Source organism: Coregonus lavaretus (genome assembly GCF_964263955.1).
Source record: "Coregonus lavaretus genome assembly, chromosome: 7".
NCBI lineage: Eukaryota > Metazoa > Chordata > Actinopteri > Salmoniformes > Salmonidae > Coregonus > Coregonus lavaretus.
Genome location: NC_139994.1, coordinates 5,269,442 through 5,293,729, shown reverse-complemented (window position 1 = coordinate 5,293,729; position 24,288 = coordinate 5,269,442). Strand labels below are relative to the sequence as shown.

At 45.6% G+C, this 24,288-nt stretch overlaps 1 protein-coding gene across 2 annotated transcripts in view; it reads right to left on the bottom strand.

Moving 5' to 3' along the window:
* Positions 1 to 3,683: 3,683 nt before the first annotated feature.
* The window catches only part of LOC311132226 (E3 ubiquitin-protein ligase MYLIP-A-like), a 34,157-nt gene continuing 13,552 nt past the window's right edge, over positions 3,684 to 24,288 (bottom strand). Inside the window, exons 3-8 of one of the 2 annotated variants that reach the window (XR_014613503.1) lie at positions 18,783 to 18,968; positions 11,202 to 11,399; positions 10,654 to 10,818; positions 6,955 to 7,369; positions 4,819 to 5,689; positions 3,684 to 4,025 (exon numbers count right to left, since the gene is read on the bottom strand). Coding sequence is in view for 1 of the 2 variants with exons in the window: in XM_084165451.1 (XP_084021577.1) it covers positions 5,468 to 5,689; positions 6,955 to 7,369; positions 10,654 to 10,818; positions 11,202 to 11,399; positions 18,783 to 18,968 (1,186 nt within the window). In the remaining variant the exon portion in view is untranslated. Of the gene's footprint in view, positions 5,690 to 6,954; positions 7,370 to 10,653; positions 10,819 to 11,201; positions 11,400 to 18,782; positions 18,969 to 24,288 lie in introns of both variants that reach the window. The other variant, XM_084165451.1, reaches the window with a different exon arrangement.

The window sequence follows — 24,288 nt, the reverse complement described above, 5'->3', positions numbered from 1 at the left end:
AACCACAATTGGTCACCATATAAAAGGGTGTGTGTGAACACTTGCAATTTATTTCAACATGGAGCAGGATAGACAGCAAGGGAGAGGAAGAAATCAAAGAGCTCGTGGACAAGGGCCCCGTCAGAGAGATGGGCATGGGCCCCGTCAGAGAGGAGGGCATGAGCCCCGTCAGAGAGGTGGGCATGGGCCCCGTCAGAGAGGAGGGCATGGGCCCCATCAAAGAGGTGGGCATGGGCCCCGTCAGAGAGGTGTGCATGGGCCCCGTCAGAGAGGTGGGCATGGGCCCCGTCAAAGAGGTGTGCATGGGCCCCGTCAAAAAGGTGGGCATGGGCCCCGTCAAAGAGGTGGGCATGGGCCCCGTCAAAGAGGTGGGCATGGGCCCCGTCAAAGAGGTGGGCATGGGCCCCGTCAAAGAGGTGGGCATGGGCCCCATCAAAGAGGTGGGCATGGGCCCCGTCAAAGAGGTGGGCATGGGAACGTCAAAGAGGTGTGCATGGGCCCCGTCAGAGAGGTGTGCATGGGCCCCGTCAAAGAGGTGTGCATGGGCCCTGTCAAAGAGGTGGGCATCAGAGAGAGGGAGGCAGACGGCAGGGAACTGTCGTGTCTAATGAAGTCCAGGCCATCGTCGTTGACCATGTGGTAGACAGAGGCCTTACCATGGCAGAGGCTGCCAGATTAGTTCACCCCAATCTGAAAAGGTCAACTGTCAATTCGATCATGAGAACATTTTGTCAAGAAAACCGGTAAGTCTGCAGGATATGCACTATGCTTTACCATTACATTTACAGTAAATGACATATTGTAATGCATGTAAATTCACAGAACATTTTACAGTATTCTTACAGTATGATCTATTGACAGTATACTCTGTTCTACCCTCAGAATTGACAGAAGACCCCATGGTGGTGGCTGTGTGCTGACCGACCAGCAGGAGTGGGCAGTGGTGGAAATGGTGAGAGCCAGGAATGACATACGTCTGTCTGAAATAAAGCAGGCCATTGAGGAGAATGATAACACCTTTACCAATGTGGCATCCATCAGCCTACCTACAATCACCTGCCTTTTGAAGAGGCACCAGGTATCTATGAAACACATTTACCTGGCGCCTTTTGAAAAGGCACCAGGTATCTATGAAACTCATTTACCTGGCGCCTTTTGAAGAGGCACCAGGTATCTATGAAACACATTTACCTGGCGCCTTTTGAGAGAAACAACGACTGGGTGAAACAACTGAGGGTGGAGTATGTTCAGGTGCAGCACTATATCCTGTATTACTGTTACTATCAATGCACATGCTACTTCACAATGTCATATTGGAACTATACTGTTTTGAGGGTGGTGGTGCTGGATGCTGCTATGAACCATCACCACTATATCCTTGTTGATGAGGCGGGCTTCAACCTGGCCAAAATTCATCTGACACGTCTCCTCCCGCTCCCCCCGCTCTGGCGATCAACGTCGCCAGTCTACTAACCACTGGCCCTGGCAACCCATCATTACGCACACCTGGCAACCCTCATAACACACACCTGCGTCCCATCATGAGGCACACCTGGACTTCATCACTATCCAGATTACATCCCCTTCATCTAGCACTCTCTAGCATCACGCTTCGGGCAGTATTGTTTCTGTGTTAATGTCCAGACACTCTCTTGTATTGTATCGCTCTATGTTCGTTATTATTATTAAACTCAACACCTGCTTCCTGACTCCCAGTGTCAACGTTACTACATAATTATTATTAAGGTTTTGTTCAACTAAAACCCTGGGAGGACTTGAACTCACCAACCATCAAGGAGTTGCATGCAATTAAATGCATTAAATTGACACTGAAACCTCCAGCCTCTCTCTCTGCATTGGCCTATGAGTTAATAAACTACTGATGCCTAAGCCCTTCAAACCCATCTCTGCCTAGCCATGAGAGTGTCTAAAGAGAACTTTGAGACTATAAACTCAACAGAGATGAAAGTTGGAACACGCTGGAAGGATTATTTGACTACTGGACTCTCAATGGATCTCTAGTTTACTTCTCTCTCCCTCCTGTTTTCCCTCTTTCTCTGATAACCTCCCTCTCGCTCTGATAACCTCCCTCTCTCTCCTGTTTTCCCTCTCTCTCTGATAACCTCCCTCTCTCTCTCCCTCCCTCCTGTTTTCCCTCTTTCTCTGATAACCTCCCTCTCTCTCTCCCTCCTGTTTTCCCTCTTTCTCTGATAACCTCCCTCTCTCTCTCCCTCCTGTTTTCCCTCTCTCTCTGATAACCTCCCTCTCCCTCCTGTTTTCCCTCTTTCTCTGATAACCTCTCTCTCCCTCCTGTTTTCCCTCTCTCTCTGATAACCTCCCTCTCTCTCCTGTTTTCCCTCTCTCTCTGATAACCTCCCTCTCTCTCTCTCTCCTGATCTCTCTGCGTTAACCGCTCCCTAATATGTCACGTGGTACATGTTGCCACTCATTATGTAACCCTACAGTACATTGTTTTACTGCCAGTTATGTAATGAGGAATTTATGCAATCGTATAGCATTTCACTTAAACACATTTTAGATTAGGCTCTTGGACAAAATAAGTAATAATGTTTGTGTTTCTTTTATATTATTTTAAAGACAGATTATAGTCATACGCTACTATTAACACACTTTTGTCATACATTGTATTTTCATTGCCACACATAATACCCATAAGCTTGTTATAGTTTCCCATTCTTCTCTGACACCAGTAATATGTTTTGTCTGTCTGCTTTTGACCATACTGTATGACCACAGGGCAGCAACAGATATGGCTGTTGAGGCGTTACAGAGCAGAACACACTAGATGAAGTGACCTAATATATTTCTATGTGCATCTGGGTTACTGGCTGCCTGTGGCTCCGCGGCTGGACAGCGGAAACTGAGCAACAAAAGGCAGCCTCCTAGGCTGCGTTTACACAGGCAGACCAATTCTGATTTATTTATTTATTTCACTCATTGGTCTTTTGACCAATCAAGATCAGCTCTGAAAAAAATATTCAAGAATCAATGGGTATTTATTCATCATTAATGGAAAGGACCAGTGAACAGCTGTAAATATTGCAAATTGTACCTTTTTTTAAAGTCAGTCACCCCCGATACACACGAGGCGAAATAAAGACACTATTTTCTGTGTGATTGAGCAGCAATCACCTCTGTCTTCCGGAACCTTCCCTGTGTTCCAGCTGTCACCAGTGTCCTTGGAGTCTCTAACAGTATTGATGCTGCCTGACAGTGTGTGTCAATACATACACGCATCAATACTCTGCAATGGTCTATGGGGTCACCTCCCCTCGATCTCCAAACTGTTTTATCCTAAAATTATCAATACTAAAAAAAGAGACAATGCACTAACGTCTGCAATTTTCTGACTGCAATGCATTCTGATAATGAAATGACATCAACATGCAGAAACTTTTAATGACATGCAACACCATCATTCATTTACTGAGATCTGATTAAAAGCATAGCAGGCGTTACCTTTTAACCTTATGAGCTTAGTCATCTTCAGTCACGAAACACCCTGTAATTTAATCGAAAATCTTTGACCTTTCAGCTGTGAAATTCCCCGCTGGCAATTATGTGTGTGTGTGGGGTCAAGGTAACTTCAGATCAACACTGTCAAAGCCATAATAAAATGTATGAACCAACAACAAAAAAATACACAAACTCAGTGAGAAAAGTAATGTTTAAAAAACAACTTTATTAATACTTTTCTTGTTCAAAGAAATAGAACATATAAAAGATCGAGAGTAAGTCATTTCTTTCTACATTTACAGAGCATAGTTTTTGCTTCAAAAAACAAATCCTACTTGTACAACGTGAAGAAATCATAAATCCCCTGCAGTGACCATGTGCCAAATGGTTCCAGCAATAAAGAAAACATTCATCATCTTTCAAACAAAGAAAGTCTGTGCAAAGAATGAATGCATACCAAAACACAATGTGAGTGCGTCTCAAATGGCACCCTATTCAGTGCACTACTTTTGACCAGAGTCCTATGGGCCCTGAACAAAAGTAGTGCACTGTATAGGGAATAGGGTGCCATTTGGGACAAAACACGTGTTGCTACATTAAGGCAAAACCCTATAGATAATACACTTGGGAAGCTTCCTTGGTAAAGTGAGTGTAGATAGATTATTTTTCTGGTTTTTATGTTTTAATGTTTTTGCTCTTCCACCTAAAAAATAAATAAAACAGCTTTTCAAAAAGCAGCTAGTATTGCACTGATAGACTAGTACCCTTTAATAATGAAATCATAAGGAACTCACTAGTTGACCACATAAAAACAGAAATACTGAGGTTTTGAGGAAGCACACACACACTGCTCGTCAAAGAATACACAGTAGAGGCAGAAAACAGTAGCCTGGTCCCAGATCTGTTTGTATTGTATTGCTAACTCCTATGGTCTGGGTTAGTGATGCAACACAAACAGATCTGAGATCAGGCTAGAAAAACAGCCTTACCAATAAATAATCACAGATTACTTACTGAGTAAAAGAATACTAAGAACATATTTTGGGGACCTGCATTTCTGCGGGTTCTGTTCGTATGAGATAAAATAATGAATGGATAGAGCTCATGGAGTTCCGTTTGAGTCGGGTCTTTTTTCACTTTATACCATTGGGACTAACGGAGTGTCATTCAACCATTTCTCTTTCCCTGTCAGAGTGCTGGTTTGGTTCTAGAACCCATCTACACATGAATAGAATAATACTGGGCTTATCGTCAAGACTTACCCTCATCTGCATCCCAAATGGCACCCTATTCCCTATATAGTGCACTACTTTTGACCAGCTCTAAATCAGAATGCAGTGCTGTGCCAGGGTCGTGCTGCTTCCTACCCCCCAAAATAACTTCTCATTGGCATGGAAACCATGGACACCACATGGAAAAAACAAACAAACAACTAAACAGGAAACAAAAAAAATAAATGCATTTCACTCCATTAGAACCATAAAATGAGATTTTCAAAGCTTAAAAGAAGAGACTTAAAAAATGCAAATGAATCTTCAAAACTGAACGATCTACGTTGCCTACTATTCTCTTAGAACACAGAATTTCCTCATAATTGTACAAACGTTGCAGGTTATGGGCCCAATAGATAATTCACATTCTGTAGACCAATATGGAGAAGGAAAAAATACACAATCAAAACTGTGAAAGAAATTCAAATGGCACCGCTAATTATGATCAGATCAACTGATGCAATTAGATTAAAACTAAATAATACGCAATAAACCTAAATCTAAAATGGAGCGGTGGTATAAAAATAAAAAATAAATCCATCATTGGTTTAATAAAATTCATATGAGAAAATACCACCGTCAGGGAGTGGCAAGGTGACAACAACCCAACAGAACCACAAACAACGGTGTTGGGACTGGACTGCATCCCAAATAGTACCCTATTCCCCATGTAGTGCCAGGGTTCCATTTGGTACACAGCCAGGGAGTGGTGAAGTGGTTTATGTCTCTGTGTGGTAGATCTTGTTGGAGTCGTGGTGGTTGTTGGTGTTACAGTAGTCCTTGGTGTGGCAGGTGTGTCCTAGACCACCCATAGCTCTGTGGATGGGGCTGTTGTCGCCGTCGTGAGAGGTGGTGGTGATGGTGAGGTTCAGGAGACTGGTGCAGGTGGGGAGGTAGACATGCTGCACGTGTTCCACCTCCGATCGACACACCGGACACGACTGGGGAGAGGAGAAAGAGAGAATGTCCACATAAAACTCACTGTCACTTCATTTGAGAGACCGGTACAATACATTCTGTAGACAGAAAGCACATTAAAGGAGGTTGAGTTGAGCATGCAGACCCACAATGCAACAGAAAGCACAAACCACCACCAGCCCTGGGCTGCAGAATGGACCAGGTAGCCAACCAATCATATTTCAGACATCCAGAACACAGACCAACAATACTAACCAGTCTGTCAAAGTGATGGCACAGGGATAGTGGAAACAGACTCCAATCTCATTTAGCCAGTCAATTGTATTGTAGCCACGTAAAAGCCTGTTAGTTAACCAACATGGACCTCTAGATCAAATGACCCACGATACACTGTTCAGACAGTGCTAGAAGATCGTTAGTGTGTCATAAGGGGGCGGCCATCTTGGAAAGTGAGTAAAATAAAATAAAAAATATCCTGTTCTCTCTCCTCTCAATGTGTTTGGGTCCAGCCACATGACACGTTTCCCTGTGGATTTAATGGAATACAAATTTGCTGGCCTGCTGCTGGCAGCTTTAATCCACACTAATTCACCATCTGAGATGGCAGTTCAAGCAAAGATGGGCACCATTTAGGAGATTCGTGGGAGGGACAATCAGGTTAGCTGAACCCCTGCATGAGCAAAACACTGGATAGTTTTTTTAAAAAGCCTTAAAAAGTGATGAGAGAGTGAGTCAGGAGAAATGGAATCAGAGCGCTCTGCCCTCATGGTGTTACACAGCTAGAACCCCAGGGTGTGCTTGTTGTGTTACCAAGGACTACCACCACTAACAGAAACTGTGGCCAAGTTCCAATATTCCTCAACAGCTTCCTTCCTTCCTTCCCTCCTTCCCTCCTTCCCTCCTTCCCTCCTTCCCTCCTTCCCTCCTTCCCTCCTTCCTTCCCTCCCTTTAAGGGCACAAAGGACCGGATGGGTTTCAGTCCTACTGCTGTAGTTTATTAAGACCAAGAAAGATGAGAAAAGGACGACATTTAAACCTAGTGAGACAGCAGACTATTCTGGGGTTCGACGGCAGTGGTGGCATCCAAAATGTCTTGACAAATGGTCGACTTAACCAAAAACCATCAACATCAAAGTGCATAGATTAAAGTGTTTTCTGGAGTCATTTTCTATCATTGACTGGTCGTAGCTTCTCAATGTAACCGGGACCACCATGCAGGAGTTAACATGTGTGTTAAAATCATTTTCAACCAAATCACAAGTAGTCACTTCTATCTGGGTCTCTTTACCTGTAGTTGGTTGGCACAGGTCTGGCAGCACACCATGTGTCCACAGGGGCAGAAGGCTGCATCGATCTCCTCCACACAGCACAGCATACACAGCAGAGCTTCTCTGAGCTTCTCTAGTCTCTCCAGCAGCGCCCTGCTCTGCTGACAGCTCCCACAGTCCTCCCCCAGCCCGTCCTGCTGGCCACGCAGGGGACTGCGCCCCGACGGCGTCCTCTCGCCGCCCGCCCCCTCCACCACGATGCCGGCGTTGTAGAGCGCCCGGCGTGCGTAGTCGTAGACCTCCTTGGAGGTGCGTCGGATGTCGAAGATGTACTTCTTGCCCAGGTTGATGTTCTCGTTGAGGAAGAGTGAGGCCAGGTGACCCTTGAAGTCACGGCTGTACTGCATCATCACTGCGCTGGTCACAGTGTCACACCTGGAGGAGAAAGGGAGATGTTACTAACCAGGAGGTCATGAGCGTGAAGTTTCAATCTCATTCTGTGTTCATCTGTCAATTGAATGTTAGACACTATTTCTAAATCAATCGATTTCTCCATTGTCCACATCTTTTTTTGGCACTGGACATATAAAAGGGGTTGTGACTAGATGGTATACAGTTACGGTATAAAAAAAAAGTTGCATGTTTGAGTCTGGGAGAATTTTAGCATTCTGGCTAACCCTAACCCTTTTCCTAACATGCTATGTACTGTAAATTCTCCTAACCTGCTAGAAAAAGTCCAATCTGTCCATAGCTGTATACCATCTAGTCAAAACCCTATAAAGGGGGTTGATCATGTCCAACAGCTGTATAGGACTCTAGATATCCTCTACACTGACAGACACACTGTCACTGCAGTAGGTTTTACAGAACAGGCACACCTGCACAAGCTGAGGAATACGTGGCGAAACATTCTGCAAACAGAGTAACCCCACCCCACACACACAATAAAGGTCATCTTTGTACCTTTGTGACTATTGTAAGCCAATCTTTGCTATTGCACAATTCAAAACGGCTGACATCCATTTTTCCAGGAAGAAGCACTTTTACTTTCATTAATCTCAACACTAAGACTGTCTCTTCATGTCCTGTACTGCCTATGGCTTCATCAAGATCACTTCAGACCAAAGGCATGTCAAAGCATGCTGTGAATCAAGGCAATTAAACTGGCAAAACATCAGTATAGAGACAAAGTGGAGTCGCAATTCAACGGCTCAGACACGAGACGTATGTGGCAGGGTCTACAGACAATCACGGACTACAAAAAGAAAACCAGCCACGTTGCCGACACCGACATCTCGCTTCCAGACAAGCTAAACACCTTCTTTGCCCGCTTTGAGGATAACACAGTGCCACTGACGAGGCCCACTACCAAGGACTGTGGCCTCTCCTTCTCCATGGCCGACATGATTAAGACATTTAAGCATGTTAACCCCCGCATGGCTGCCGGCCCAGACGGCATCCCTAGCCGCGTCCTCAGAGCATGCGCAGACCAGCTGGCTGGTGTGTTTACGGACATATTCAATCTCTCCCTATCCCAGTCTGCTGTCCCCACATGCTTCAAGATGGCCACCATTGTTCCTGTACCCAAGAAAGCAAAGGTAACTGAACTAAATGACTATCGCCCTGTAGCACTCACCTCTGTCATCATGAAGTGCTTAGAGAGGCTAGTCAAGGATCATATCACCTCTACCTTACCTGTCACCCTAGACCCACTTCAATTTGCTTACCGCCCCAATAGATCCACAGACGATGCAAACAGCATCACACTGCACACTGCCCTATCCCATCTGGACAAGAGGAATACCTATGTAAGAATGCTGTTAATTGACTATAGCTCAGCATTCAACATCATAGTACCCTCCAAGCTCATCATTAAGCTCGAGGCCCTGGGTCTGAACCCCGCCCTGTGCAACTGGGTCCTGGACTGACGGGCCGCCCCCAGGTGGTGAAGGTAGGAAACAATATCTCCACTTCGCTGATCCTCAACACTGGGGCTCCACAAGTGTGCGTGCTCAGCCCCCTCCTGTACTCCCTGTTCACCCATGACTGCAGGGCCAAGCACGCCTACAACTCAATCATCAAGTTTGCAGACGACACAACAGTAGTAGGCTTGATTACCAACAATGAAGAGACCGCCTACACTCTCACTCAATGTCAACAAAACAAAGGAGATGATCGTGGACTTCAGGAAACAGCAGAGGGTGCACCCCCCTATCCACATCTACGGGGCCGCAGTGGAGAAGGTGGAAAGCTTCAGGTTCCTTGGTGTACACATCACCGACAAACTGAAATGGTCCACCCACGCAGACAGTGTGGTGAAGAAGGCACAACAGAGCCTCTGCAACCTCAGGAGGCTGAAGAAATTCGGCTTGGCACCTAAAACCCTCAAACTTTTACAGATGCACAATTGAGAGCATCCTGTCGGGCTGTATCACCGCCTGGTACGGCAACTGCACCGCCCGCACCCGCAGGGCTCTCCAGAGGGTGGTGCGGTATGCCGAACGCATTACCGGGGGCAAACTACCCGCCCTCCAAGACACATACAGCACCTGATGTCACAGGAAGGCCAAAATGATAATCAAGGACATCAACCACCCGAGCCACTGCCTGTTCACCCCGCTATCATCCAGAAGGCGAGGTCAGTACAGGCGCATCAAAGCTGGGACCAAGAGAATGAAAAACAGCTTCTATCTCAAGGCCATCAAACTGCTAAATAGCCATCACTAGCACATTAGAGGCTGCTGCTGCCTATTGAAATCACTGGCCACTTAAGAAATGGAACACTAGTCACTTTAATAATGTTTACATATCTTGCACTACTCATCTCATGTGTATATACTGCATTCTATTCTATAATATTCTACTGTATCTTAGTCCATGCCGCTCTGTCATTGCTTGTCCATATATTTATATATTCTTAAATTCCATTCCTTACTAGTTTTGTGTGTATAGGGTATATGTTGTGAAATTGTTAGATATTACTTGTTAGATATTACTGCACTGTCGGAGCTAGAAGCACAAGCATTACGCTACACCCGCAATAACATCTGCTAAACACGTGTATGTGACAAATAACATTTGATTTGATCGGTAGATAGGGAGGCAGTTTGTTGACGACACTAAGGACCAAAGCACAGTCTCAGTGAACGTGTACAACTACAGGTCAGGATGCATATTCAGGGAGCAGCACCATGGTAAACATTGAGCAGAACGTTGACTCTTCACAAACACCAATGTTTTAAGAGATGGAGAGAGAACCTGACCTATCTGGACTAAAATGGGGAAGTGTAACGGTTGGCTGCCCCCTAGAGGCAGTATAACGTCACGCCAGACTGGTTCAGGAGCCCTTCATGTATTCAGGGGGATGTAGAGTTGGGTGAGTCAGTGACCACAGACCACGTAGGGGATGAATGTGGAAACAAACATGTTGTCAATACATTAGCATGACAGTGCAGCCCACGGGTGGTTGGCAGTGTGTGTCTCTATACTATACTCAGAGGCTCTCCTTTTAACCCTACCAAGTAGTTTGTAGAGAAGTCAGTCCCTTAGGTTTTCATCATGGAACATTTGATCAACAATGCCTTCGATCACTTGGTGGTCAAATCTAACTCCACAGATACTGTATGATCACTATATGCAGAGTGCACTGTATAATTGGATTGCATGTATTTGTGTTTTGGCTCTCCACAAGGTAACCCTCTCCTCTCCTGTCCACTCACCTGTAGAAGGCGTGTGTCTCAGTGATGGCCCGGTACAGTCCGCTTGCTGCCCGGTTGCTGATTAGCTTGAATAGCAGCACCACACTGTCGCTGGTATCCTTGGTCACTGTCAGGTACACACTCTTCCCTGATTGGGTGGCTATTTGGATTATGGGATAGCTGATCCTAGAATGGATCAAGAAAAGTTAAAGTTAGAAACTGTATTCTTTCAACCGAAATCCTGTAATAGTACACACTATTGCACAACAACAAAACAAATATATAATTAAAGTTTCATGATGACAATCTCAGAACAATCACAGATTTCCTGGAAGGTAAAGTTAGTAGGTCAAGTAGACTTTAGCCTTTATAGATCTGGACAGTACGGTATTTATGGGCAGTAAAGGTATAGTTTTGGAGGAGGCAATCTGAACTATGTACAATAGATTGTGCACTATGCAACCCACATACCAAGCTCTCTGGTGACATTGTTTTGGTAGATATGTCAGTGTGCTGACTGCACAAGATATGGAGCAGTTGGTTAAGTATCGTGAAGACCCTTCATTTACCTGTTGACCAGGCTGAAGTCCTCTTTACAGACAGCGATGCCCTCCGGGCCTACCCCTATGGCCAGCCTCTGTCCCTCTGCGTCTCTGGCCCAGTGCCACTCCACGCCGTAGTGCTCCAGACTGGACACAAGCTGCAGGGCCTGGTACTCCACCGACCCTGGACTCTGACCCTCCAACGCCTTGTGCTTAGAGATGATCCTGTGGAGGGAGATGGCAGTGTTACTACTGGTTCACATGAGGAGCCTCATTGGTTCACATGCAGAGCCTCATTGCTTCAAAGGGTTCACATGCAGAGCCTCATTGCTTCAAAGGGTTCACACAAAGAGCCACTGTGCTTCAAATAGCTCATAGTTTGTATATATTTTCTGGGAGGGCTGTGAGAAAACAGTAGAGAAACATCTTCACACAACTGAGAAACGTGACAGACTGCTGGTAATGACGTCATCAACTTCACTGCCCATGGCCATCTAGAAGACATGGAGGGTTCTAACAGCAGCCAGCCTGAGGTTTAAAGCACTGCTACATTAATCACTCAATGGCCACAGTCAGTATGTCAGCTGCACCACAAGGCAAGTACCAAGCTTCCAGATACTACAGATAGCAGACTGAAGCACCAAGGTTCAAGATACTGCAGATAGCAGACTGAAGCACCAAGGTTCCAGATACTACAGATAGCAGACTGAAGCACCAAGGTTCCAGATACTACAGATAGCAGACTGAAGCACCAAGGTTCCAGATACTACAGATAGCAGACTGAAGCACCAAGGTTCCAGATACTACAGATGGCAGACTGAAGCACCAAGGTTCCAGATACTACAGATAGCAGACTGAAGCATCAAGGTTCCAGATACTACAGATAGCAGACTGAAGCATCAAGGTTCCAGATACTACAGATAGCAGACTGAAGCATCAAGGTTCCAGATACTACAGATAGCAGACTGAAGCACCAAGCTTCCAGACACTACAGATAGTAGACTGAAGCACCAAGGTTCCAGATACTACAGATAGCAGACTGAAGCATCAAGGTTCCAGATACTACAGATAGCAGACTGAAGCATCAAGGTTCCAGATACTACAGATAGCAGACTGAAGCATCAAGGTTCCAGATACTACAGATAGCAGACTGAAGCACCAAGCTTCCAGACACTACAGATAGTAGACTGAAGCACCAAGGTTCCAGATACTACAGATAGCAGACTGAAGCATCAAGGTTCCAGATACTACAGATAGCAGACTGAAGCATCAAGGTTCCAGATACTACAGATAGCAGACTGAAGCATCAAGGTTCCAGATACTACAGATAGCAGACTGAAGCATCAAGGTTCCAGATACTACATATAGCAGACTGAAGCACCAAGGTTCCAGATCCCACAGATAGCAGACTGAAGGGAAAATATCTTCATAAGAATTCCATCACATCTTTATGAATCTCATTACCCCGGGAGGGAGGGAACTCATATTTCCATAGTTCTACAGAGACCTCATGTGGGGGAGATTAAGATTATAGAGAGGGAGGGAGAGTCCTTCCTGAGCTGTCAGTCTGTCACCCAGAGAGCAGATGTTCTAATATAATCCCATAATCATCCCCTTATCTGATCAAAAATAATAAGGGAATCAATTACTATAATGTAATGTGAGCCTCTGTCCTGTCCTGCTAGTAATCATCTCGTCACTGTGTGTGCAGTGTGAATTCAAGTGTATGAACTGAGCTATTGTTGCCCTAGAATTACTCATGGACTGAAGCTAGACTTCCTCAGTTCATATGAACCTAGACTTCCTCAGTTCATATGAACCTAGACTTCCTCGGTTCATATGAACCTAGACTTCCTCGGTTCATATGAACCTAGACTTCCTCGGTTCATATGAACCTAGACTTCCTCGGTTCATATGAACCTAGACTTCCTCGGTTCATATGAACCTAGACTTCCTCGGTTCATATGAACCTAGACTTCCTCGGTTCATATGAACCTAGACTTCCTCGGTTCATATGAACCTAGACTTCCTCGGTTCATATGAACCTAGACTTCCTCGGTTCATATGAACCTAGACTTCCTCGGTTCATATGAACCTAGACTTCCTCGGTTCATATGAACCTAGACTTCCTCGGTTCATATGAACCTAGACTTCCTCGGTTCATATGAACCTAGACTTCCTCGGTTCATATGAACCTAGACTTCCTCGGTTCATATGAACCTAGACTTCCTCGGTTCATATGAACCTAGACTTCCTCGGTTCATATGAACCTAGACTTCCTCGGTTCATATGAACCTAGACTTCCTCGGTTCATATGAACCTAGACTTCCTCAGTTCATATGAACCTAGACTTCCTCAGTTCATATGAACCTAGACTTCCTCAGTTCATATGAACCTAGACTTCCTCAGTTCATATGAACATTACTCATACAACTATACAAGGGCCCTGATGTACACCCCCAACAACTGTTTCAGTCAACGGAATGCATCACCAATACATTTCCTTTCACAGACAGCTTTGCTGTTCGGAAACTTTCACAACAGTGATTATATTTTCCTGCAGTAATTTCTTTAGTATGGTAAAATGATCTGTATGTATGCATGCATTTTATTATTGCTATTGGTGGTTTACAAACTTAATTTGAGCACAGCTGTACAGTGGGGGAAAAAAAGTATTTAGTCAGCCACCAATTGTGCAAGTTCTCCCACTTAAAAAGATGAGAGAGGCCTGTAATTTTCATCATAGGTACACGTCAACTATGACAGACAAATTGAGGAAAAAAAATCCAGAAAATCACATTGTAGGATTTTTAATGAATTTATTTGCAAATTATGGTGGAAAATAAGTATTTGGTCACCTACAAACAAGCAAGATTTATGTCTCTCACAGACCTGTAACTTCTTCTTTAAGAGGCTCCTCTGTCCTCCACTCGTTACCTATATTAATGGCACCTGTTTGAACTTGTTATCAGTATAAAAAGACACCTGTCCACAACCTCAAACAGTCACACTCCAAACTCCACTATGGCCAAGACCAAAGAGCTGTCAAAGGACACCAGAAACAAAATTGTAGACCTGCACCAGGCTGGGAAGACTGAATCTGCAATAGGTAAGCAGCTTGGTTTGAAGAAATCAACTGTGGGAGCAATTATTAGGAAATGGAAGACATACAAGACCACTGATAATCTCCCTCGATCTGGGGCTCCACGCAAGATCTAACCCCGTGGGGTCAAAATGATCACAAGAACGGTGAGCAAAAATCCCAGAACCACACGGGGGGACCTAGTGAATGACCTGCAGAGAGCTGGGACCAAAGTAACAAAGCCTACCATCAGTAACACACTACGCCGCCAGGGACTTAAATCCTGCAGTGCCAGACGTGTCCCCCTGCTTAAGCCAGTACATGTCCAGGCCCGTCTGAAGTTTGCTAGAGTGCATTTGGATGATCCAGAAGAGGATTGGGAGAATGTCATATGGTCAGATGAAACCAAAATAGAACTTTTTGGTAAAAACTCAACTCGTCGTGTTTGGAGGACAAAGAATGCTGAGTTGCATCCAAAGAACACCATACCTACTGTGAAGCATGGGGGTGGAAACATCATGCTTTGGGGCTGTTTTTCTGCAAAGGGACCAGGACGACTGATCCGTGTAAAGGAAAGAATGAATGGGGCCATGTATCGTGAGATTTTGAGTGAAAACCTCCTTCCATCAGCAAGGGCATTGAAGATGAAATGTGGCTGGGTCTTTCAGCATGACAATGATCCCAAACACACCGCCCGGGCAACGAAGGAGTGGCTTCGTAAGAAGCATTTCAAGGTCCTGGAGTGGCCTAGCCAGTCTCCAGATCTCAACCCCATATAAAATCTTTGGAGGGAGTTGAAAGTCCGTGTTGCCCAGCGACAGCCCCAAAACATCACTGCTCTAGAGGAGATCTGCATGGAGGAATGGGCCAAAATACCAGCAACAGTGTGTGAAAACCTTGTGAAGACTTACAGAAAACATTTGACCTGTGTCATTGCCAACAAAGGGTATATAACAAAGTATTGAGAAACTTTTGTTATTGACCAAATACTTATTTTCCACCATAATTTGCAAATAAATTCATTAAAAATCCTACAATGTGATTTTCTGGATTTTCTTTTCTCATTTTGTCTGTCATAGTTGACGTGTACCTATGATGAAAATTACAGGCCTCTCATCTTTTTAAGTGGGAGAACTTGCACAATTGGTGGCTGACTAAATACTTTTTTTCCCCCACTGTAAATGGTATCACATAATTAAAACACAGTACAGACATTGGTTGAGTCTTCCTCCCAAGACATAAGCTTGATTAGGAGGAGCGAGAACGTCCAGAAGATTACCCATAGTCCAATAAAAGTATGCTATTGGCAATTACTCAAAATAACAGAACTGACTGAAATCACCAAATGGGCTATTATAATTGACAATACATTAACAAGAGAGCATCATGTCCATATTATCCTGATTAGAGCCAGTCCATTGGTATTTACATTTTCCCTCCAATTATGATGTCAGGAGGATCCTAGTTTGTGTGCGCTTGTCTTGCATGTGTATCCTAGAGTATGTGTAAACACAGCGATAGATCAGTCCTCTGACCTAGCATGAACAGTCCCTAGTTTAGCTTGGCCTGATCCCAAACTGCCGGGCTTCTCAAACTGTTGACTTAACCAGTCAACGAGCTGCTGGGCTACGCTCTAATCGCTGGCTTGGTTCTCCCAACCATGTTATTATTATTGTGGGGGAGGGGGGGGGGGGAAGACAGACAGACAGACAGACAGACAGACAGACAGACAGACAGACAGACAGACAGACAGACAGACAGACAGACAGACAGACAGACAGACAGACAGACAGACAGACAGACAGACAGACAGACAGACAGACAGACAGACAGACAGACAGACAGACAGACAGACAGACAGACAGACAGACAGACAGACAGACAGACAGACAGACAGACAGACAGACAGACAGACAGACAGACAGACAGACAGACAGACAGACAGACAGACAGACAGACAGACAGACAGACAGACAGACAGACAGACAGACAGACAGACAGACAGACAGACAGACAGACAGACAGACAGACAGACAGACAGACAGACAGACAGACAGACAGACAGACAGACAGACAGACAGACAGACAGACAGACAGACAGACAGACAGACAGACAGACAGACAGACAGACAGACAGACAGACAGACAGACAGACAGACAGACAGACAGACAGACAGACAGACAGACAGACAGACAGACAGACAGACAGACAGACAGACAGACAGACAGACAGACAGACAGACAGACAGACAGACAGACAGACAGACAGACAGACAGACAGACAGACAGACAGACAGACAGACAGACAGACAGACAGACAGACAGACAGACAGACAGACAGACAGACAGACAGACAGACAGACAGACAGACAGACAGACAGACAGACAGACAGACAGACAGACAGACAGACAGACAGACAGACAGACAGACAGACAGACAGACAGACAGACAGACAGACAGACAGACAGACAGACAGACAGACAGACAGACAGACAGACAGACAGACAGACAGACAGACAGACAGACAGACAGACAGACAGACAGACAGACAGACAGACAGACAGACAGACAGACAGACAGACAGACAGACAGACAGACAGACAGACAGACAGACAGACAGACAGACAGACAGACAGACAGACAGACAGACAGACAGACAGACAGACAGACAGACAGACAGACAGACAGACAGACAGACAGACAGACAGACAGACAGACAGACAGACAGACAGACAGACAGACAGACAGACAGACAGACAGACAGACAGACAGACAGACAGAGAGAGAGAGAGAGAGAGAGAGAGAGAGAGAGACTGTTGTAGGCTTTATGGGTTGGTGGTGGAAAACAAAACTAATGGGGATGTTGATGGCGCTTCCAGGTTGGGTTTCACAGAAAATATTAATAAGTAAATGTTTAACACCTAGTTATAACCCTTGTTTTTCTGGCTGTATAAAATAAAAATGGGTGAAGTCAGTTCAAATACCATTACCACTTTTGAATGATTTACAGTGGTTTCACAATGTGTAGGACAGTTACCTGGTTAACTCAATAACCCTGCTTACTTTGGTGAAATTCCCCCTTAGCTGTTCAGTTCCATGCCTGAACAGGTTTGGTCCATGACGGAGAAAAACAAGTGGCTACATGGTAGAAACATGACTGTAAGTCGCTTTGGATAAAAGCAAAATGGCATATTATTATTATTATTATTATCTAGGATGCGTCCCAAATGGCACCCTATTCCCTATCTAGTGCACTACTTTTGACCAGAGCCTATGGGGAAATAGGGTGTCATTTCAGACTGAACCCAAGTGTCCTTTCCATCTGCTGCTCATCTCATGTTGGGTGACATCATGTGGGACAAACTGTTGTCCGAATTGCAAACCAACCTTGGCTGCATGGTAGGAACGTGTTCTCTTCTTTACAGTGAACCTCGTGACCGTGTTTTCTTCTAGTTTCCTCTCAGTCTGCCTGTTGCGCACGGTGGCTGACATGTGGGCGTGAGTGTCGAACTTTGTTCCAATTGCAAAGCAAACAATTTCCGGGGACTTCCAAACTCTGCTGCTGTCTGCATTGCCAGTGTAACTGATATATCAGGTTCCCATGGCACGATATGTGTCTGTCAGCTGCACACGACAGACGTATTCATAGGTAGGCTAACGAGAGGGGAATGCTACGGCTTGGAGCAACTCATGGGTTAGGGTGCAAATTCTACAACTCTTTTACACCTAATTGTTTGTTTTGAGACTTCCCATATATTCTTGGGAATAGGAACGCAGGTGAGTCTAGGTAACGCGACAGAACTTCATTTTCATGTAAATTATGGTCATAAATTATGAAAGGTTGACCTGTTTTGGGATTAATTTTCAAACATTCCGAATTGGGCCAGGAAAGGGAATTTTCCTCTTTGAAGCACCTGACTGTTAGATGTCCAACTGCTGTTGGATGAATCATTAACAAAACATCTGGAACTTGGTTCAGCTAGATGTTGATACTTTCATACCATAAGCCTCTAATAACATATCTGTTCACTAAAGCCAGCCAGCAACCTTGTCAAGGGCAGCTTTGCTTTCAATATTTCAACCGTGTATTCATGTCCGTGTATTCAACTCCATCCAATTAGCACAATGGCTAGAGCTTAAATCCTGTTTTAACATGCCACAGGTGTGTGTGTGTGTGTGTTTGTGTGTGTGTATGTATGTGTGTGCACATTTTACTATACTTGTGAGTACCCAAAGTCCTAGAGAATAGTAAACTAACTAAAATAATTCGGAAGTGAGGCTATTTCAGGCTCAGGGGTACAATTAGGTTTAGGGGTTAGGTTTAGGGGTTAGGTTTTTTAGGGGTTAGGTTTAGTGGTTAGGAGTTAGGGTTAAGGGAAAATAGGATTTTGAATGGAAATCAATTGTTGGTCCCCAAAAAGTCCTCAAGCAGAGTAAGACATAGATGTGTGTGCCTGAGCCTTCATGTCTGTGTCCAGTAGAGACCCTTTGTCTAAAGTATCCCCCAGGTGTCCCCTGCCCTTACCCGTTCACTGTTGCCGGGCAGGGTTCACTGCCACACAGCTCAGAGTACCAGTACTTGGCAGTGTTCTGGTTGTAGTCTCCGAACTCGGCCTGGGCCAGCAGGGCACTCAGCTCCTCAGCCTGCTCTGAACACATCCTCAGGTGGCCGCTGTGGAGGTCCTCCTTGACCTGCATGAAGAACACATGTCTGGTGGAGGGAAGAGAGAGGGAGCAAATGTTAGACATTACCTGCAATAGGTGATGATTGGAGATGGGAGTTACACAGGGCCTGGAACCAAAAGGTGATGATTGGGGAGGGGGAGGTACTCAGGGACTGGAACCAAACAGGTGATGATTGGGGAGGGGGAGGTACACAGGGACTGGAACCAAACAGGTGATGATTGGGGAGGGGGAGTTACACAGGGCCAGAACCAAACAGGTGATGATTGGGGAGGGGGAGTTACACAGGGCCTGGAACCAAACAGGTGATGATTGGGGAGGGGGAGGTACACAGGGACTGGAACCAAAACAGGTGATTAATGGTAGATCAGAGATGGAGAGTGTTGTACACTGAATAGAGCAGGTGGAGGTTAGAGGTTGGGTTATACACAGAGCAGGTGGAGGTTATAGAGGTTGGGTTATACACAGAGCAGGTGGAGGTTATAGAGGTTGGGTTATACACAGAGCAGGTGGAGGTTAGAGGTTGGGTTATACACAGAGCAGGTGGAGGTTATAGAGGTTGGGTTACACACAGAGCAGGTGGAGGTTATAGAGGTTGGGTTACACACAGAGCAGGTGGAGGTTATAGAGGTTGGGTTACACACAGAGCAGGTGGAGGTTATAGAGGTTGGGTTATACACAGAGCAGGTGGAGGTTATAGAGGTTGGGTTACACACAGAGCAGGTGGAGGTTATAGAGGTTGGGTTATACACAGAGCAGGTGGAGGTTATAGAGGTTGGGTTACACACAGAGCAGGTGGAGGTTATAGAGGTTGGGTTACACACAGAGCAGGTGGAGGTTATAGAGGTTGGGTTATACACAGAGCAGGTGGAGGTTATAGAGGTTGGGTTATACACAGAGCAGGTGGAGGTTATAGAGGTTGGGTTATACACAGAGCAGGTGGAGGTTATAGAGGTTGGGTTATACACAGAGCAGGTGGAGGTTATAGAGGTTGGGTTACACACAGAGCAGGTGGAGGTTAGAGGTTGGGTTATACACAGAGCAGGTGGAGGTTATAGAGGTTGGGTTATAGGGCGGCAGGTAGCTTAGTGGGTAAGAGCGTTGTGCCAGTAACCGAAAGGTTGCTGGTTCTAATCCCCGAGCCGACTAGGTGAAAAATCTGTCGATGTGCCCTTGAGCAAGGCACTTAACCCTAATTGCTCCTGTAAGTCGCTCTGGATAAGAGCGTCTGCTAAATGACAAAAAAAAAAAAAAAAAAAAAAAAAAAAAATACACAGAGCAGGTGGAGGTTATAGAGGTTGGGTTACACACAGAGCAGGTGGAGGTTATAGAGGTTGGGTTACACACAGAGCAGGTGGAGGTTATAGAGGTTGGGTTACACACAGAGCAGGTGGAGGTTATAGAGGTTGGGTTACACACAGAGCAGGTGGAGGTTATAGAGGTTGGGTTATACACAGAGCAGGTGGAGGTTATAGAGGTTGGGTTACACACAGAGCAGGTGGAGGTTATAGAGGTTGGGTTACACACAGAGCAGGTGGAGGTTATAGAGGTTGGGTTACACACCAGGTGGAGGTTATAGAGGTTGGGTTACACACAGAGCAGGTGGAGGTTATAGAGGTTGGGTTACACACAGAGCAGGTGGAGGTTATAGAGGTTGGGTTACACACAGAGCAGGTGGAGGTTATAGAGGTTGGGTTACACACAGAGCAGGTGGAGGTTATAGAGGTTGGGTTACACACAGAGCAGGTGGAGGTTATAGAGGTTGGGTTACACACAGAGCAGGTGGAGGTTATAGAGGTTGGGTTATACACAGAGCAGGTGGAGGTTATAGAGGTTGGGTTATACACAGAGCAGGTGGAGGTTAGAGGTTGGGTCTCTCATTATTATATATTTTTTTATGTCCCGTTAAATACCAAAACACAAGGCCACACAACGACACGGCTAAATCAATGTAATGACGACGCAACGCTGTAATCTTGTTTTTAGTGAGGTAAGGGACCTCCCCTGTTGTTGCTGAACACTTGTTATTGTGCCGAGTTCAACGTGGAGGGGTAGTAGGCTACGGGAAAGAATCATAGACAAAGAATAAGGAATGTTTTGTATGTCTGCGTGCAGAACACTGGGCCAGTACAAATCAGAGGCACGGAGGCTTTTACATTCTTTTCACCGAAAGCTCAGAACAACTTCTTTTTTATTATTAGTTCCTGAGATGTCGTGAATAAGTTAAAGTTCAGGACGACCTTATCTTGGCTATGATGTGATGATGACACTTATTTTTCAAGTCACTGTCCAGTGAGGCTGTTAACACAAAACTGAGATAGCAATAATATTATTCTGACCTGGACTGTGAAAGTGTATGGTCAGTTAAACAATAACTAGTAATATGAGACAATGAAGCAGCGAAATCGACTCATTCTCTCCCATCAAAAAGGAGGCTGAAGTTTCAGACCTGCAACTGGAACTGAAAACCAGCACAAACCGGTCAGGCAACCTCTCCCCCTCACCTCCCCCTCTCCTCCCCTCTCTCCCTCCTCCTCCTCTCTCCCTCCTCCTCTCTCCCTCCTCCTCTCTCCCTCCCCTCCTCAGACCGGATCCAGTCAACTGGATCAAACGAGACCAGACTCCCTTGTTTTCCTCACACATAATATAACCTCATAACATAACGTAACTTGGTATACCACTACCAAGCACATCTGTACAAATGAATAACACACAACTATGCAACATCCCTAACACAAAGTTATGGAACATAGAACTCCCACTGTGTAAGAACGTGTGACAGTGAGATTTACTGTCAACTCTCTGCTTGGTCTCTTCCTGCCAACCCTGCACTGATGACTGAATGCGTTCATGCCAGTCCAGTGTTCGCACATAAGTAGCACAGATTGCTAGCTAGCTAGGCTAACTACCTTGCTGGCTAGATAGAGCCTAACTAGCCAGCTAACGTTAACTAAGTGAGGATGTGATGAGGACAGGGCTGCTTGCTTGGTGAAGTGTATTTTTAATTATTTACGTATTCAAATACGCTGTCGCTGGCAAGCTACTCACCGTCAAACCACCATGCCCACTCTCACGTCGTGACTTACGGGCTGAATGATGTTCAATGAGCAGCTCGTAGAGCGCCCTATTCAGGCAACCATTGAAAATGTATAAAAATTAGCAGACGTATTTGTTCATTCTATGTACAGTATATAATAAATGGCACTTTATCTGTGGAATAAAGACTGATACAAATATTTCTGTGAAAGGCTAATATCACCGATAATATCGGTCAACCGATTTACCGGTCGGGCTCTAAACAGCACACAGCCGTCTGTTTGCCTTTTGCGCTAGGCCCAGCAGCAGGACTCATGTGACCAGTAGGCTGCTACCTGGCTGGTTGGAAACAAAGGGCTCTGACTACCTGGGGGTTACTATCGGTCACGGCCCTGCCTGGAACTAGTGCTGCCAGCTCAGCCTTACGTGACTAATCTTGGAAACACACAGCTGCTCAAATTGAAAAGGAACACTTCTCCTGTAGCTCTTCCCCATGCAGTCCCCCTCTTTTATACTCCCCCCTCTCTAATACTGGGTTTCATCTGGGCTCAGAACATGGGGTAAACGACCATGTTTGGGTGTATACAGTATCTGGAACAACCCTCGTACTAAGAAGTTCAATACTAGGTAGGTATTGTTGTTAAGGACAATGTATACATGGGGTAATGTACAGGAAACAGTCACACAAATCTAGTCTAGCATGTACAGCAAGTCAAATAGCGTTTGAACGCTTTCCTTCCTCCTCTCTGGTTGGATTTCTCATCTGTCCCTGCTTTACCGCATAACAGTGTAGCCTGTACAAAGTGCACAGTAACATTGCATCCCAGTTTTCTACCATGCAGCCCCTCGTGTGCACTTGTCTACTTCCCTTCATGGATTTAGAAGGAGTAAGAAATATGGGAGAAAACTCCCCCCATGGTTTTTCTTGTCTCTTCCTAGTTGTTGAAGCACACATGGATTTCTCATATATCCTTGTTTGACCTCACAACTGTCTGTGGGTCTGCTGACTCAAGGCTGCCCAGCCGATCTCTGTCGACCCTGTGGGAAGAGGGGGGGGGGGGGGGGGGGGGGGATCAGAGGAGGGGTTGGTAGCAGGCGTTTCCTGAGCCTGGCTCCTGGACGTGTGTGAGCTCAACTCTCAGGGGAGCCTAGAGTCTGCACCCGTCAGGCCCTATAGCATACCCCACTGGGAGAGCAGGGACAGGGAGGGAGGCTCTGGAAGCAGCACCCCGTTATGGAGGTAGACAACCAGGGCAGCAGGGCAGAGGTCTCCCCTCATCCACCATGCTTTGATGTGAACTGTAGAGGGCGGTGATGAGGAGGGGGTGTAAGCTGGTCTGACTGTCCTCTGTGCAGGATCGTGACAGGTACAGGCTCAAGGTTCTAACATTAACTCCAGAGGTGCCCAGACTGACAACAGTCTGCTGGGCCAGTTTAAATAGAACAACTGGGATGAACACAGCCTCTTAAGGCTTTCATTACTGTCATCTTGATGAAGGGGAAAGAGAAAGGGGTAACGGAACACCTGCTCTCAGACCAGTGGACAGCACGGTACATTTACTGTTCACACACACACACACACACACACACACACGCGCAATGGATGACAGTGGGGGCTCCAACACAACTCATCTGTTCTCCTGCTGGAATGTTAAACACTTGATTGCATAGCTGCAATAATTCAATTAAAGTGCACCGTAGAATTGGGGGGACGATATGGTTCATTGCTCCCTATGTGTGACAGCAGACGGAAGATGGAGAGGGGGAGAAGGAGGAAGAAGGTAGAGGGTTTAGTGCACTTGAGCTATGAGTTTATTAGTGACATATTTTAACTGTGTTTTATAGAGCTTATTTTGTACATAATGTTTCTGCTACCGTCTCTTATGACTGAAAAGAGCTACTGGACATCAGAACAGCGATTTCTCACCTTGAACTGGACTAATAAAAAAAACTGTAGTGAGTCGGACGAGAGGGATTTGCTCCAGACACCTGACAGGGACCTCATCCCCATCATTCGCAGTAGAAAGGAAAAGGAGATATCGCGGAAGGAGATCGGGGTGCTTGGTAAGGAGCCGGTGACGAGTGGCTCATCTGCCTTTGCCATCGATACTATTGGCCAATTTACAATCGCTTGCTAAGAAAGTGGACGAACTACAAGCACGAATATCCTACCAACGGGACATTAAAAACGGTAATATCTTATGTTTCACAGAGTCGTGGCTGAACGAAGACATGAATAACATACAGCTGGTGGGTTATACACTGTATCGGCAGGATAGAACAGTGGCCTCTGGTAAGACAAGGGGTGGCGG